We start from the raw sequence: 18887 nt of genomic DNA on the forward strand, positions 1-18887 counted from the left end.
TTTATTAGGAATTTTATGTGCATTTATAATTGTGTGATTAAATCTGTCTGTATAAAACTGTAAATGATGGCAAAATGCCCATAGAATTATGCAGATAACTTGTTTTTTAAGTATCGGTTAACCTAAAATATTAATTTCTTCATATGTAATGCTATTAAAACGTACTTGCCAACTTTTAAGATCTGTCCTCCGGGAGATCCCCAGAGGACAGGTCATGTAACAAGTGTATGGGGTGGGGCTACACCCCGGACCCTACTATATAAAAACCCGAAATTTGTGCCATTGATTAGTGGGGGCGGGATTTAATGGCGCAATCACTTCATTAAGCCCAGCCTCCACAAGTGTCTTGGAGGTTGCCTACTCTTCCGAGAGTCCAGGAGGACTCCATGAAATTCCGGAGAATAGTCAAGTATGTTAAAATAATATTGAAATCATGCATTGAATATGTCAGAGTTGAAGATCATTAAGATTTTACTTTAATTATATTGGAGAAATATTTTTCTGTGCCCACCCTACGTAAGACAACAATTAAACTTATGTAGCTAAAATACATTTTAAATTAATTAAACTACAGTGTTTTATATGGGTAAGTTTACATATAGCTTTAAGATTGCAAGGAATTTATGACTTTTGTTTCCTGTTGGTTTAACTTGAACTATTGGTTTAGTGTCCTTGTAAATATCAAGCAGGTCTCCATCACGTATTCATATTTCAGTTCACAGCACACATCTAAATCGTCTGGTTAAGCTAAAGTAATATGAAATGTCATCACTGACTAATTGTTCAATTTAACATTATGAATATTATGCGTATGTTGTACTGTATTACTAGCCAGAACATTGAAATTAAACATATTCTTAGCTCAGGCAAACTTTACGCTGGCTCTAAAATGTATTCGTAATGTCTAGCAATTAAACAAGATACAAATTTACATTATTTTAAATGGTAGACTACCAAATTGAGATTTCCTTCATATTGCATAGGTATACCTTGTTCTAAATATGAAGCGTATACTTATAGTGAAATTATTTATTAAGGGGTGATAAAGCACTGAATGTAAATTAGAAATGGCTTTACAAACTTTACAGGTATATACTGTATTTAAAAATAAAAAGTAATTTCATGTTTTTCTAATTCAAAGTTTATTTAACTAACACAATAGCTCCCTCTATGGACTATAAAAGAAATCAGTTAGCTTTTCATATATAGTCTATGCAGAAAAATACAATAATAATACTAGAGCTCTTCAGGGGCAGTACATACAACTCTTTTTTGCGCCCATGGTATCTCCAGTTTAAAATGTGGGGTACAATGTGCACATAGAGATCATTGATCTCTATAGAAATTGGGATGTCTGTGAACTATTGGACTATTAATGTGGATTGTTGACACTAGTGTCTGTGTGTGTGTTTGTGTTGTAGGGAACTTAGACTGTAAGCCTCAACAGGACAGGGGCTGATGTAGATTATTCGCTGCACTGCAGAGAATCATCTATACTCATAGGCAAACCGATGAGGGGCTTCCTAGTGCCTGGAAACCCCCCACCCAAGCCTGGGGCACTGTATAATTGAGGTGGCTGGACCCTGCCCCCGCTTCACACGGCTCTGCTTGAAAAGAGAGAGCTGCATGCACCTAACAGTAGTGCACGCGGGCAATGTATATTATGGAGGTAGGAAGAGCTGGAGACCAGCCAAGCACTCTCTAAAATTATAGCCACGCCCCCATGCATGCTGGTCATGCCCACTGGTGGCGTGGTGTGGAAACCCCCCTCTGCAAATCCTGCGTTTGCCCCTGATACTCTATAATAAATATATAGCATTCAAGAAATTGTTGTATTTGCTAACATCCTGATCACTATACTAACATTTATTAATAGAGTTCTTACCTAATATGCTGTGCATTTACAGAGAATATTCAACCATAGCCTTCAGTTCCAGAACCAGTGGAGCTTACAGCCTATAATCCATACCATACATACACGCTCAGGTTAATTGTGCCAGAAATGACCTACCAATATGTCTTTGCAGTGTGGGAGGAAACTGAGGAACACCCATGTAAACACTGGGAGAACATGAAAAACCCATACAGATAGGGCCCTGGTTGCAATCAAACCCATGGCGCCAGTGCTGGGAAGCAGCAAGTTTGACCACTGTACCACCATGTTGTGCTCTGCCACAATAGAGATCAAAAACCTCTATTTTGACAGTCATTGAAGCTGCGATGACTGCAGTCTGATCTGAACATTGCATGGCTTTGAAACAAGTGCCCAATTATAAATCTACCTTATTTTAGGTCCTGAGAGAAAATAATAATAAGTAATAATTGCTATTCATCTATGGATTCCATACAACCTCATTCTCATATATTTACAAAAAAAGCTATTTTTAATGCAGCCTATAATGTAGTTTAATGCTCAATATTGTAGTGATACAAATACATGATTTTGAACATTTTCCTCATGCACTGTTCCAATGATTAATAATATTACTTTTTCTTTCATTTCAGGTAAACCATACCAAAAGGCTAAAGTGTGCCACGAATTTAACATACTTGGAAAAGAAAAATTCTCTGCCCTGTAGGTTTTCACAAGAAAATGTTATATTTTTACATAATTGCATATAAACATAAATATTTGATGAATCTGTTTCTTGAATAGATATTACATGAATGACTTATCCTGCCCTAAAAATACATCTCTTTTCATTGAACAGAGTCATCAATGTGCATTGTCTTGTTTTTAAATATGCCAATTGCAGTGTAACAGCTTAATAAATATGCAGCTGCTTAAGATGACTGCTATTGTCAGTAATTATGCATTGTAACCTTTTTGCTGTGTAAATAAGTAATTACTAGATAATGAAGCATTGAGTGATGTTTGATTACATTTGAAAACCTCAGGCTTATTCAATAGCTACAGTGTAAATAAGGGTGCAACATATGTACTCTGAATTTGCATGGATAGCTTTACTTCACTTATGATATATTTCCTATTATTACTCTATTGATATATATTTTCGCTTTCCACTCTGCAAAATGTAAGACCTTTCATCACTCTTGGAGTCGTATATTGTCCCAATAGTACTGTAAAATAGAGCACTTTGGAAATCAATCAACTCTTGGCATGTTAATGGTTTATAAAATGTATGCAGGATGTGACTCTTTCTGCATAATATAATACTGGGATGGGATTATTCTGTTTCCATTGAACCGTAAAGCAAAAAAAAAGAAAAATTTGTACATTTCTTATCGTATTCTAAGGTAGAGATCAGGGGCCTGATTCATTAAGGATCTTAACTTGAGAAACTTCTTATTTCAGTCTCCTGGACAAAACCATGTTACAATGCAAGGGGTGCAAATTAGTATTCTGTTTTGCACATAAGGTAAATACTGACTGTTTTTTCATGTAGCACACAAATATCAACTTTAAATTTCAGTGTACAAATAAGCTATCAAGTATTTGTGAGCTACATGAAAAAGCAGGCAGTATTTAACTTATGTGCAAAACAGAATACTAATTTGCACCCCTTGCATTGTAACATGGTTTTTTCCAGGAGACTGAAATAAGAAGTTTCTCAAGTTAAGATCCTTAATGAATCAGGCCCCAGATGAGACGGGACACCATCATGGCGTAAATTTTAATGAGCTTGTTAAATAAGTCATGCCATGATTTCTTTTTGGGTGCCAAAAAAGCACTTAAGCAGAGGATTCTATCGCCATTAGTTCTGTTAAAGTGGAAATAAAGATAGAAATCCCCAGCCATATAGTATTATTTATTATGACCGGCAGTTGGGCATTATTGGACAAAGAGGCTGTCCCTGGGTAGGATGTGAGTATCAGATCAGCTTGCAGCCCACCCCTTTAATATTTTTGCACCAAGACTGTCGTGAAAAATTTTAAAAGTGCCTGAATACTGTGAGGCACCATTAGTGAAGTTAGACAATGACTGCATATGTAATCAGAATGCGGTTATTGTATGAATTGTCTGCCATTCGCAAATGATATCTTATCAAAATCAGATATTAACCCGGATAGCTATTTGCTTTGGGTCCACGCACGCAGTTTGTCATTTGATGCAGCTAAAGTCTGACATCTGCGATAATAAATATTAAAGATCAAATATTTAAATGTTTTGATATTTCATAAGTTCAACTATAACTTCATGATAATATAATGCTACCTGTAAAGTATATACAGTATATATCACACAATATTTCAATATTGCCCTTTTCAGTAGCTAATCAAAATATATAATATTGCATACTGCATGCTACTATAGTGTGGAAGAAACACAAGCGTCACCATACCATACAGCAACAGTTATAAAAGTTTCATGAATTTTAAGCCTCCTAATATGTTACAATGGACCATTGCATACTTTTCCATCATATAGATATGCACAAATAGAGTTTTTGCATATATGGCAGGATCTTTACTTACATATATTTACTGTGTGTTTAGGGATTTTATTTTGTCCGACTGCAATCTTGTATGACATTTACTTCTAGGTTATATTTGTTCCACTGATGGCAAACAGACTAGGCTTGATTAGCTACTGAATAATAGCAGGAAGGTGTACCACTGACATTTATTGTATTAAACTATTTTAATAAATGTGACTATACAATGTCTGCTCTCTATGTGTGCCTAGGTAATGGACATACATTTGTATTTCATGTTCCCTTTTTGATTATCCTGCGTCTAAGAATAAATCTATTGAAATACCGTGTTCTCTTTTAGAGCGGTCATCATGAACAGCAGGAAGTATTCCAATGCTACTTTTGAAGAAATAGATCACCTAGTGAAAGCCATAGCCTCTCTGGCAGAAACATGCTGTGTTGAAGGAGTCACTGAACTCTGTTACGACAATAAGGTAAACTTATAAGAGCTTTCCATTCCTAACAATGTACTGGGGTTTTTCTTCCAAAGGATACTTACAATTATGGTTCCTTCAATTTCCCAATACGTAAACATGCTTTCCTGTAGTTAAAAAACACATTGGATGCTGCTAAGTGAAAGATTCATGGAGACAGGATAATATGCTATTCAGGTGAAGTACTTCAGCAACAAAGAATTGGATAAGAATTTACCTTTTCTCTCTGTCTACAGAGTACATAAAATAGCACCATTTTAGGTACAACTATAAAAGAAGAAGTATAAATGTAAGGTTCACCCTGTACGCTTTGGTTCAGGTACGACCTATCCCTGTGTTCCATATTCCAGAGGAAACTGTATATTTTAAATCCCTTATGCCTATTCTGCTATTGTAGCAGTGACATTTGCTGACGTTGGTGCCTGTCAGCTTTGCAGTATTGCAATTTTATAGATGACCTTTTAGTACAATGTTATGGTCTGCACTCACACTGTATAGAAAGAAAAAACAGAATGGTATCTGTAGTTCTTTTTTAATAAATACATAATGTTGCTTACCACAATATATCTTCTCATGTGCAGTTGACCTGTATTTAGCTATGTACTTTCTATTTTGTGTTAACAATTGTGTTCAGGAACATATATATTTATACTTTAAAATTCTTAATTTTTTTTGTCAAATTCATTATTACAAATGAAGTTTTGAGTAGCCATTAAAATATTAAAACAATACTTTCTAACATTGTCATCTTGTACTATTGGTTCTAGTACTCACCCAGTACCGAACACCATACAGGCTGTTATAAATGACGCAACTCTAAAGCCTGTTATCACATGCGTCACATGCGTCCTGCCAAAACATCTTATGTTACTAAAGAATTTTTTACTATTAAAATCTACATTAATTGCTAAAGCTACTTTGTTATACTGCATATCTATGTTACCTGGCAAAATCAGACGTAAACTCCTAACTACAAGTTCCGGCATGTACTGGGAGCCATTGACTGGAAGAGTATGCTGGCAACTTATATATCAGTTATTCCCCACACAACTTATTACTCAGTGTTCACTATAGTGCTGTGCATCGTCAGAATTTCTGCCCTTAGGCTAAGGATAGTTACTAAACAACCAGTAGCGTTCTTTTCACCTACTTAGCCTGCGTGTCACTGATTCAGCTGGTTGCTATGTAAAAAGCAGCCAGCATCTCTTCAACACTCAGTACTGCATCAGTACAGCATCAGCTGTGTAATCATTGCTGCAACCATGCACCTAATCATCCAGCAACCTCTGATTGGTTTTGCTGGCTTTATAAACCACTTCCTGTTGCCAGTCCAATGCTGGTGATAGTTCCTGCTAGACCTAGTGTGCCTCGTATTCTGACCTGTTCTGCTGTTAAACTTCTGACCCAGATTATTCTATTCTCTGTCTTCTCCTGCATTTCACCTCGGCTTGTTAAATGGATTTGCACTTAAATCTCTATCTGCCCTGACCCCTGGCTTGTTTAAATGAACTGCTGATTTCTCCTACTCCTGATCTAGGCCTGTCTGTTACTGAGTTTTGCTATTAACAACCTGGTCTCGCATTACCTCCTGCCGTGTCCTTTTCGCTTCACCAGTCAAGTGCCAGATCAACAACTGCTACTACCTGAGCTTAAGTCCTGGAAAAAACCTCGGAAAGGAGGCTACTAATGGTGAACATCTCGTGAAGCGGTTCTAGCAGTTGAGGATCTCACACTACACTGTCCTTGACACCTTAACCATCTGCTGCATATCATGGTGAAATGTATTTGTATCATGATCAACTCAATGTACAGTAATAATGTCGGAGCTTTATAAACAAACAATAAGAATTACAATTCTAGACTATGTTAATAGTATTGGGAATACTGCAACATACATAGCAAAAAACAAACCACTTAATCACATCAAACAGCATTTTTAGCTAAACATCATAGTAATAACAATATTCGAAAATGTATTGGCATTGACAGCATTAGTAACAATGTCCATCAGGGAGCCTTAGATCTTAAATTACTGAAGAGGGAACAGTACAAGATCACAAAATGTAGATATATACAAGGCTTCAACAAATGGCCAATTCAATCTGACACACTAAGTGGAACTTTTTTTGCATCCAAAGTTCCACTTATCACACACAAAGTGCCACCTAATTCAATCAAACTGCCTGCACCCTGGATCTCAATAGTTTTGTGTTTGGAGGGCAGAAAGGTTGAAAGCAAAATTAAAGATATTACATACAACTTTGAGCAACATTGCCTATTGTGGAACTACTCCCATCTATTATGAAAGTACAGGTTCCAGCATGCACTGGCAGCCATTGACTGGCATGACTGCTGATACTTGTTAAACCACAAGCACTAGACTCCTCTGACTGCCTCCCTTGCAGCCTGGACACATGTTATATTGATTTAACATCAAAAGGTGCGTTCCTCACATGTAACTTTCAGCAAGTGGAGGGGAGAAGGGAGGAGGCATGGATCAGGCTGATACATGTGGCACATACAATAAGACAGCTGCTCCCTGGGGAAGGAACAGCCACTAGAAAGCGCACCAGTCAAGGGGTCAAACTCTTATAGGCCAGCGCCAGGGGCAGGCTGGGCTGAGGGGCAGGGGGGCTTTTTTTTCATGTAGCCCACAAATATCAACTTTAAATTTTAGTGTACAAATAAGCTATTAAGTATTTGTGTGCTACATGAAAAAACAGGCAGTATTTAGCTTATGTGCAAAAAAGAAAACTATTTTTCACCCCTTGCATTGTAACATAGTTTTATCCAGGAGACTGAAATAAGAAACTTCTTAATTTAAGTTCCTTAATGAATCAGGCCCCAGGTTTTTATAGCAGTCTTTTTGCATTTTGATAAATCCCATTATAAACAGCCAGGTATGTTGAAATAAAAAAAAAAAAAGAAAAGTGGTGTAGGGAGAAGGAACATATAAAATAAAATACAATATAAAGTGAGGTCTTATTTTTTGTTGCATTAATTATTTTTATTATTTAAGATTTATTATTTATAATGATAAGGTATCGCTGGATTAAGCAACACTAAAATAGTTTTTTTTTATATTGATAAATATATATTGTACCGAAAACCACCCTTTAAGGATGAGCCACTGCTTATCGGCCAGTGCTGAGTGCTTGCCTCCTGGGCTAAAGTCTGCCAGCAAGACCCTGGCCAGCGCAGACCCCAATGAACCTTGGTCGGTCAGATGAGGGCCATGGTTCCCAATCCCCAAGGTCTTTATTTAAAAAATAAATTCAAAGCAGGAAAACAAGCTTGACAGCATAAGGGCCACCTGCACGCCAGTTAAACTCCTGCTGAGTTCCATGGCCGATCCATCTCTCTGTACAACTTCATAAATAGGCTCCCCCATGCAAAAACACCTAAATGCACCTGTGATAACAGAGCTATAGCCAACAGTATCCTCCTTAATATAAGTAAAGTTAAAAGTATCCTGTTGTTGGCAAATACAGCTTTTTGCCCTTTGATAAAGCCACATAGGTAGATTCAATTCTAAGAGTTTGACCTAGGGATGAAATAATTTTTTAAATAAAATAGTTTTTACTTTTTTAAAATAAAACATACATTATTTATGGATTAATGTGAGATTAAAGCACATTTAGTTTTATTTATATATCCATACATGTATGGATAAATATGTGGATTCTACTTTATTTATACTGTTGTACATATATGCTTATTTGGTGTCATTTATATTCATGTATTTGCAACATTCCTTTTTTTTTTAACATACATTCACTTTTATAATCTATGTCGAACCCTGTAGTATTTCTTCATATGACATTATGCAATTATTTAGTTATACCATTTCTCTACTAGGGGACTATTTTATTTGCCTGATTTGTACATTAATCTATGTTTCTCAAGTATGACTTTACTAATTACATCTGTCCAATTTACAGACTGTTAATTCAGTTCCCTGATTGAAAGTATGCCTAAGCAACTAGAATTTTGTTTGCTGCTTGCTTTTAGTGTGCTCTAGGTAGGGAGATGTCACTTGTTATTTCAATTTCAGTTTATTTTTCCTAACCTCAGGCTTTGCCATTCCTGGCTCCCAAGTAGTTATTTCCTTTAATAACATAAGAATGATTCAGCCAATTGAGATATTCTGTATTTCTAAGTTTTGCATTCTTATATATTTAAACTCTGTGTTTGCTGCAGGGGGCATTACCGGTTGGGGTTCACCTCAGTAACATATCCCTGCCAGCACTAGAGATGCTCAGGCTCAGTTACCCGAGAACCAAACACACCCAAGCAGATCCGAGTACAGAGCCGAGCCGGCTCTGTACTTTCGTGCACCAACGGAATTGAAAACGAGGCAAAACGCCATCGCTACGTCATCGGATCTCGCAATATTGGATTCTATAATTACCGCCCTTCACGGAGATCCAGCGCTATTTCACAGAGGAACACAGAAGGAGTAGCACAGTTCTTGGCAGTTTCTAGTGCAGTTGGGCAGCGTAATAGGTAGAAAAGAAAGAGGTGGGGTAGCAGTGTTCTTCGAAGTCTCCAGTGACATTCAGGAGAGCTCCATTGCTCCATTGCTAATTGCCATTGCTGAAATAGAAATAATAGGGCTGGCAGTCTTGTTCTTCTAAATCTGCAGTCACATTGTACTAAGTTACATAGGTAACACACAAAGAGGAGAGCTCCATTGCTAATTGTCATTGCTGAAATAGAAATAATAGGGCTGGCAGTCATGGTCTAAATCTGCAGTCACATTGTATAGTGTTATATAGGTAACATACAAGCAGGAGAGCTATATTGCTCCATTGCTAATTGTCATTGCTGAAATAGAAATAATAGGGCTGGCAGTCTTGGTCTAATTCTGCAGTCACATTGTACTGTGTTATATAGTTAACCAATCAGGAGAGCTCCATTGCTCGATTGCTAATTGTCATTGCTGAAATAGAAATAATAGGGCTGGCAGTCTTGGTCTAAATCTGCAGTCAAATTGTATGGTGTTGTATAGGTAACACACAAAGAGGAGAGCTCCATTGCTAATTGTTATTGTTGAAATAGAAATAATAGGGCTTGCAGTCTTGGTCTAAATCTGCAGTCAAATTGTACGGTGTTCTATAAGTAACACAGAAAGATGAGAGCTCCATTGCTAATTGTCATTGCTGAAATAGAAATAATAGGGCTGTCAGTCTTGGTTTAAATCTGCAGTCACATTGTACTGTGTTATATAGGTAACATACAAACAGGAGAGCTCCATTGCTAATTGTCATTGCTGAAATAGAAATAATAGGGCTGGCAGTGTTCATTTTACTGTGCCATAGTTCACTCAGAAACAGGAGAGGTGGCAGGGTTCAGTGCTGGTTCAGAAATTGTATAAATAGGGTGGCATTGTTCTTGTCACTCTCCAGTCTCAGTCATAATTATACTAATCCCTCTACCTCATGTGCAAAGGGCTATTTTCAAGTGCATAGTGGTTTTAAGTCAGGGAAACAAAAATGTAAATAAAAGCTTGCACCTTTTTAAAGAAAAAAACACTTCTCTAATAAAGGTGAAAGTTTACTGTAGAAAAACATAAAATTGCCAAAATGCTATTCTACCCAAAATAGTACCAAGCATACCAGCATCAGCTAGCTCCCTACTCTCAGCTAGTTCTCATCACTTGCAATCCACACTGTCATCATATTCACCCTCATCAGTGTGTACATCATTCTCAAACAATACTAATTCATCCCCACTGGAATCCACCATTACAGAAGTGTGTGTACTTTGATGTAATTGCTGGTAATGGCCTTCCTCATGGAATTTGTAGTTCATTTTATGGAATAGCTGTCACGATTTGTGGGCAATTCTTTTAGACCAGACCATATGTCAAAACGTTGTGCAGACTCACCTGCATCACCACTGGGAGTCTTGGGAAAGCTAAGTTTTTTCCTAGCAGCAATTTCCAGAGAAACTGAAGGAGGAGACGTCATTGTGTCATGTACCACTTGAGCTGTCGGCTTGCTGACCAGGAGCTCATTGCATCTCTTGAGATCTGGGTCAGTTGAAAAGAAAGAGAAGACATAGCTCTTAAACCTAGGATCAAGCACAGTTGCCAAAATGTAATGATCCGATTTCAAGATGTTGATAACTCTTGTATCCTGGCGAAGCGAATAAAGTACTTAATCTACAAGTCCAGCATAATTAGTGAATTGCTTTGCTTCATTTTCTTCTTCAATTTCTCTTGCTGCTTTTCAAAAAGTCTAATTAGGGAAATCCCTTGACTCAAGCTAACAGTGTCTGCACTCTCTTCACAGGTGACTACTTCTAGTTTTTTCAGCACCTTTTACAACACAGAAAGTATTCTCCACTGCGCTGGACTAAAGTACATTCCCCCTAAATTCTATTCTTCTTGCAGCTGCTGCATTCTCCTACATGTTGTTGCAGAATCCTGAAAATGACCCTAAATATTTCGGGACACTGACAGCATCTCCTGCATGTCATTGTAATTTTTTTTAAAAAGTTCTGTACCACCAAGTTGATTGTGTGAGCAAAACAGGGAATGTGATGGAATTCTCCCAGCTGCAATGCTCTAACAATATTGGTGGCGTTATCAGAAATCACATATCCTCATGAGAGTCCAATCAGGATAAGCCATGTTGCAATGACATCCCTTATTTCTTCAAACAGGTTGCATTACCTCTGACCTGCGCCTTGTCTCGTCTCCGATAACCACCTCTCACTCCGGCCTTCAAGACTTCTCCCATGCTGCTCCCCACTTATGGAATTCCCTACCATGCTCAATCAGACTTTCCTACAGCCTTCAAATATTCTCTTTGAAAACCCATATCTTTTTCAGTGGTGACCTTATCCTCGATAATACTATTCACACTAATGCACCCTCACAACTATCCCAATCTCCACTCTGAGCTACACTCACTCCTCTTGTTTCAGCTCTGCCCTTTTCCCTTTAGAATGTAAACTCTCTAATGAGTAGGGTCCTCCATACCCTTTGTTTTCATGTATCCATTCATTTTGTCTGCCTTGTCAGTTCTTGTTTTACGTATGTCCTGTTTTATGTCTGTCCTTGTCTTCCCTACTGTACGGCGCTGTAGAGCACTTTGGGGCCTTACAAATCTATAATAATAATAATAATATGCCTCTTAGTGAAGCAGATGATACACAAAGTAGCCCTTTCTCTGAATAATGTGACATTCTTGGGTACATGCTGCTGCTGTTTCTGCTGGTGAAGGTGAATCACCAACCCACTGGGCTGTCACAATCATATAATCTTTAGTTTGCCCAGTTCTGCTTGTCCACATATCTGTGGTTAAGTGTACAGCGGGTAGAATGGCATTTTGTAGCCCAATAATTCAATTTTTAGGAACCTCCTGGTAGAGGTGAGGAATAGCTTTTCTAATAAAATGAGGTCGTGATGGAATTTGGTAATGGGGACAGAAGACCTCAAGTAACTGTCTAAAACCAGCTGCATTAATAGTGAATCTAATACTAGCATAGTCGCCATGGCATCTGTGATCCGCTTTGCGACTGGGTGAAAACTTTCATATTTGCTTCCTCTTGCAAAGGATTGTTAAACAGTCAATTGTTGTAAACTACTAGTAGTTTTCTTCTTGGTTTGCTTCTTGGATGAAGATCCACCCCTAGCAGCAGCTGCAGCAGCAGCAGACCTTACACTCAAGAATTCTTCAGAGGAATCCTGGATAGTTGAGGAGTCATCTAGCCTTAGCAACTTGGATGCAGGACTAACTCTGATCACTAGGGAGGATATTGATGAGGAAGGTGTTGTCGATGTAGATGGCAGGTGCTGGAATCTAGCTGAGAGAAGGGAGCAAGCTGGTGCTGGACTGCTTGTTGTTATTTTTTAGTATAAGTTTCTGATTTTCCCAAAAGCTTGCTATGAACTTCCTTCAAATGGCTTAATCTCTACTGACTGTGGCTTTACAAATGCTACAAATGGTTAAACAACTGTTGTCAGGATTTGAGTAGAAATAATCCACACATGACAATGGCCTTCTTCTTCTCACTGGGAAAAACTGCTTTTACTGGTGCAGGACTTACACAAACAACATCATCATCAATATCCTCATTAGCACCGTCGTCAGGTACACAAATATTACCCTCATCCTGTTGCAAATCCAAACTGGCATCATCAATTTGTGTATCACCAGCTACACTTGGGCTGCTCAGCCACACGTTTGCAGAAATGGGGAAAGGAGGCTTCTTTTTGAGTACTGTATCAGAAAGGTCAGGATTAGACATAGCACTCATATATAGACTCTCCTCAGGAATTTTTGTAATTTCTGAACATACAGCTTCTTTTACTACCTTACTCTTATTTTCCAGCTCGGCATTTACACATAATTTTTTTTGCTCACCTCTTTTTGACTCAGAATGACAAGGTCTTGCATCGTCATGACAGACCTTAGAAGAAGATGCCTCACTGACAGCTGCAGAACTAGCACTCATTCAGAGAGGCGAAGGCCTGATTCTTTCCTTGCCACTGCATGTGTGGAATGGCATGTTGGCAATTTTATGTTTTTCACAAGTTAACTTTCCCTTTATTAGCAGCGTTTTTTTCATTAACCATGTAAAAGCTTTTTTTTTTCAGTTTTCCTGACTTTAACCCACTATGCACTTGTGTAGGCTTTAGTACATGACGTAGAGGGACTAGTATCATCATGACTGGTGCCAGCAGCTGCTTGGTGCTCCTGCTCTTCTGTGGATTGATCATGATCCATATTGATGGCACAGAGCAATGGCACTGGAGACTGGAGAGTAACAAAAACAATGCTACCCCTTCTGTTTCTGTGTGAGCAATGGCATGAGCAATGTGACTGGAGACTGGAGAGTGACAAGAACACTGTCTGTTGTCTGTGTTGAAGATCCACCCCCAGCAGCAGGAAATGCAGCAGTGGGCCTAACGCTCAAGGATTCTTCTGATGAGTCCTGGATAGGGGAGGAGTCATCTCGCCTGTCAAAGTCGTATAATTGGATGAACGAAAGTATATTGGTTTAATATTGGTTTGCCGTGCGTATTGCGAAGCGTACGCCACGTGTTACGTGACGTGGTGCGTTCGCACGGTAAAATACGCATGCACACACTCGCATTACAACAGTTAGTTATTTATATAATTTCATATTGGTTCTGTTACACTGTAATTCAGGAGCAGATAGTATTCGGTTTATTATTAGTCTATATATATATATATATATATATATATATATGTTGATTATATGTACATTGTAGTGTTATTAAAGGTTTAGGTAATAGGAAAGGTGTCATGCCTGATATCATATTGAAGCCCTAATCATCAGCAGCTGTCCGGTGCAGTCGGCGAAGAGATCGCACATTGCATACTTTAGTTATTGATATTAGAGAGTAAAACCTTTGTATGATACTGGCTATGAAAAGGAGCAGACCCCCTGGAGAGAAGACCCCCACCTTTGGATTCCTTAGATTGAATCAACCTATTACCTGTCTGACCTGGACCCACCCAACGTCTGGACCTATAGAAACAATCTACGTCATCTCTATTGTTCACAATGAAACACTGACTGTATATATATTAGCTGCATCTCACTGGGGCCTCAGTCAACTCTGACACAATATTCTATACAGAATATTGTCCATCGGGTCCGGTGGGTGCGCAGCTTGCGCAAGCGATTGCATTGGTATGTACTTATCTTTTGGTATTGGCTGTATTGTACTTTATCATAATATAATAATGTATTGAAATGTTGACTATTTACATCTGTTAAAAATAAATTACTTTGTGCTTTGGACACACATTCAATTGATTGGGCAATGCTTATTTTAAAACGGTAAAATTACTTTAGTAATTTGGGGGCTCGTGAGTTAGGAGTTACGTTACCGGCAGGTATGCAACGCTTACGATATTCGGTTCCTCAACAAAGGGTGGATGGACGGACGCGTCGTATAAAGCAGGAAAGAACGTAATGCGTCTAATACCTGTGGTTCACTGTGTGTTGCGAAACTGAATGTCCGTTGTTGCATAGACTGAAGGAACGCTAATTAGAATCTAGGGACAAGAAAGAAAAATGTTTCTTTTTATTGTCGTTTTATGTTTTAAAGTGTATTGCATTGCTGTGCGTATGTGTAGTTCCTGCTGTGCGTACGCAAACTTACGGTACATTTGCCACGTGGTTGAACAATAGTTTTGATAGTTGTTATATGCATACTGTAAGCACTTGGTAAAGTCTCTGAAAAGATAGTGCCATTGTTTGGGAAAGTTATTTTCTGTACAGAAAACAAAGGTTATGTGTGTGTATGTGAATAAATACATAAAGGCAAAAATATACTGGTAACTATAGGCAACTATAGGTTTTCGCACGTGCACCCAATACTAATCACGACATTCACTGATAAAGGGTATTGTTTGCTGGAAGGGACAGAGCATTGCGGTGTTATCTGTGGTCCGCATAATGAATCATTGAGCTGTGCAAATCGACCGCATGGCAAGGCCGTGATTGAGTATTGGGAGGGCAGTGTGGTACTATTAAAAAATTCATAGCGCTGTAGTTCAGGTGTGTCTGACGGGGCATGTTAAAAAAGGTGACCTGACAACAAAGGTTCTGTTCTAGGGCTGAGCAGGATATAAAGAAACCTTTGTGTGAGTGGTGTTCTGTTCTAATAAGAGCAGGTGATAAAGAGACACCACAGAGTATGCATGGCATACTCGAAGCGAAAATAACAGGTTTTCGCGGCATTCCCAAATATTAATCGCAAAGCTTACCGATAGTTAGTATCCGTAAGCCGTGCGATCGGACCGCATGGTTGATTTAGTGCAGCCGTGATTGCGACTTGGGAGATGTGGGAGGAAATGATATTTCTTGATTGATATCTGGTGCTGACAGTGGTAAAGTACTCACACTAGGAAGGGCATTGATATCTTAAGGGGACGTGCCTGTTGAAAACGTCCATGAATAAAAGAATCTCTAGTAAGTTCTGTTTGAAAGGAGAACAGGTAAAAGTCTTTTTGTGTAGCGTTGAGAAATAGGTTGTTTTCACAATGCATACGAAGCAAACGCTAGAGATAGTTCATGTTGTGCTACCTAATGAATGGCCGGTTGGTTCGGCAAAATATGTTATGTATAATAAATACAGTGCGTATGCTACGGCATACTGCGACAAATGGGTCAAGATGACCCGGGAGTGTGTGAAACCTTTCCCAAACATAGGTACTCTTGACTCAGAGGTGTTAAATAATGTTAGAGATAAAGTGATTAAAGTGATTAAATCAACAAAAACGAGAATTGAACATGATGACTGTTTAAAATTGTGGCAAATGGAAGGTAACACGTGGCAAAGCAGCGAACGCACAGCGGAAGTGAGTGTAAGGAAAAACACGTGTTCAGCGGAAGTAAGCGTAACGGAAACAAGCATTCTGGAAGTGTGCGTTGCAAAGCGTGGCGAACTGAGCGCAAACACGCCCCCGATAAATTCGGTTGGGGCGGGAAGTACAGCCAATACCAAAAATGTAAAAATGGTAACTAGCAACTTGTATGGTGTTTTAAGTAATGTTAAAAGTAATGTTTCAGGACAAAGAAGAGGAACGGTCCCACCAGCAGGGGCAGCTGCTGAAAGTGGTGAGAATAATGAAAAGGTTAACACAGGGGGAGACATTCATTGTACTGCAACAGCAATTCCAGCAACTAGGTCAGAACAGAGTGATTTAGTAGGCTTATATCCTATCCGCAGAGCAGCAGTTCCCAATGGGAAAGCGGACAGAGATGGTGTAGTTCCCATGAAACAGGTAGCAGTGTATTCTCCATGGACTAAGACGGAACTATTTACAATTATGTCTGATTTCCCTGATCCTAGAAAAGATTTGGCCAAGTGTCAGAAATTTATTAGACATTTAGGTAATGCACATGAACCTACTAATAAAGATTGGCGAGTGCTGTTTAGAGCTTGTCTTCCTCTCGATACTGATATACAGAAGTTCATTGAGGGTTGTAGCTTGGAGAAGGATAAACCCTTAACTGAGGATAACAATCAGCATAATATTAGACGTATAATCAAAGAGTTGGCCGTATATTTTCCAGTGACTGTGGAATGGGGCAAAATATACAACATCAAACAAAAAGGTAATGAGAATACAACTGATTATTTTTCAAGGGCACTAGCGGGCATTATTAAGTACACAGGAATATGGGATATAATGGTAAATCCACATTACAGGGAGGTAACTGTTGCAGTACTAATGGACGGCCTCCGGGAGGATCTAAGGACCTGGATATAAACCTCTTTTCCTAATTGGAGAGGTCTCACGGTAACTGATATTAGAGAGCATGCTATAGAACATGATAAAAATATATGTAAAAAGGAAAAAGCACAGAGTGATAGGTTAATGATGTTGAGTATCCAGGCATTAGAAAAACTACATCCACAACCTAAGAATTATAAAAACCACTATAAGGGACGAAAGAAACAGAAATCTTTGAAGTGTTTTAACTGTCTTAAAAAGGGACATTTGAGGAAAGATTGCAAAGAAAATATTAGAGCCAAGGCTAAGAAAATGGGACACGAAGCAAAGAGACTTGGCCCACCTAAGGGGGAATCACATAGACACCCACAGAAATGGCGCACACAAGTTTCGGAGACTTCTCAACAGTTTCCTGTGCACCTCATAGCAGCCACTGCCTTGGGGGAGACCCATAGTCAACCCTGGAGGTTAGGTCAGACCTGTAGTCCTACAAACAGGTGGGGTTTAAACTGTGGTAAATAGTAGTGTATAAGAAACTGATTTCTAAAAGGTAACCTTTGTTGATTTTGTTTGTTCATTTATGTTATGAAATGTTTGTTTTCCTAAATTGCTAGCCGACGGCAAAGAATAGAAATGTTTGTTGTGTTTGCTGTTTTAAGATAACTATCTTGTTTTTCTTCTCACAGGTAAAGGGGACACAAAAGGAGTATAGACTTAGTGATCAAGAGGGGAGATAGAGAAATAGAAGAATCACTCTTGAAAGACAAATTAACAATAGACAATTGGAACACTCTTTTGTTTTAGGCTGCAGTGTTTCATGATAATTTGTTTGGCTGAGAATCATTATCCAACAATGAAGTATGTACATACTTTGCTCCAAAATATCGTTTTATGTATTTCAGAGAAAATATGAGTCACTAAGAGTACATTTTTTCATTTCTCTATCATAAATTAGAAAAGTCCGTTGAAAAGGTATGTAGTCAATGAGATACCGAGTTCTTAATGAACAAATGACTGACGACACTGGATTGCACTGTTAAGACCCCCTAGTCAAGTATGGGGAGGGGTCATAGTTAGAAAATAGCTAAGGGGAACAGTGGAATGAATACAGCCATTTCCCCATAGAGTCAAAGTCCAATCCAGCTGTCAGTTTGTTGTAAAAATCTCCCTTTCTACATGTATGTTTGTATTCAAACCTTTGTATTCCCATCATTCATTGCTTTCCTATTTCCCATTCTTTACACAAATGCTAGTCTCTCTCTCTCTCTCTCTCTCTACTCTCTCTCTTTCTCTCTCTCTCTGCTCTGGGAGAGATAAAATCAGACAGTCTCAACAATGGGGCTAAAACATATTTTATGTTTTTACATAAGACAAATTCAGAGATACACACACTAGATTGACATGAGTTACAGAAACAGTCAGGGGTTTTGTTTTCATGTGTATAGAAACTGCTGATTTTAAGCAGAAAGGTTCTGTTGTGGAAATACGATTCATGTGTTATAGATTGCATATCTGTTTTGTTTTTTTTGTTTTGGCTCGTGCCTCCTGTACAAAAATGTGCCTTTATATGGATGCACAAAGGGTGGGCAGGACAGGAGGACAGAAGAATGCTAGAGGTGAGGCATACAGATATGCATCTCTGTATAGAACATTGGAGTAGGATTTTTACCACAAGATACGACATAATGTGAAACCCTAGAAAATGTAGAATTTTCATGTTTTATATTTTTTTCACTGTTAGACAGACATGTACTGGATACTGTTATATTTGAAGAAAGTGTTATAGAAAG

The 18887-nt window shown here is 38.4% G+C and overlaps 1 protein-coding gene across 2 annotated transcripts in view; it reads left to right on the top strand.

Annotated features, from left to right (window-relative positions):
* The window catches only part of GC (GC vitamin D binding protein), a 151848-nt gene that overhangs the window by 75324 nt on the left and 57637 nt on the right, over positions 1–18887 (top strand). For both annotated transcript variants that reach the window (XM_075202383.1, XM_075202373.1), the window contains exons 2-3: positions 2506–2575; positions 4738–4870. In XM_075202383.1, the coding sequence (XP_075058484.1) occupies positions 2506–2575; positions 4738–4870 (203 nt within the window). The remainder of the gene's footprint in view (positions 1–2505; positions 2576–4737; positions 4871–18887) is intronic.

Source organism: Mixophyes fleayi, chromosome 1 (assembly GCF_038048845.1).
Source record: "Mixophyes fleayi isolate aMixFle1 chromosome 1, aMixFle1.hap1, whole genome shotgun sequence".
Classification (NCBI taxonomy): Eukaryota; Metazoa; Chordata; class Amphibia; order Anura; family Limnodynastidae; genus Mixophyes; species Mixophyes fleayi.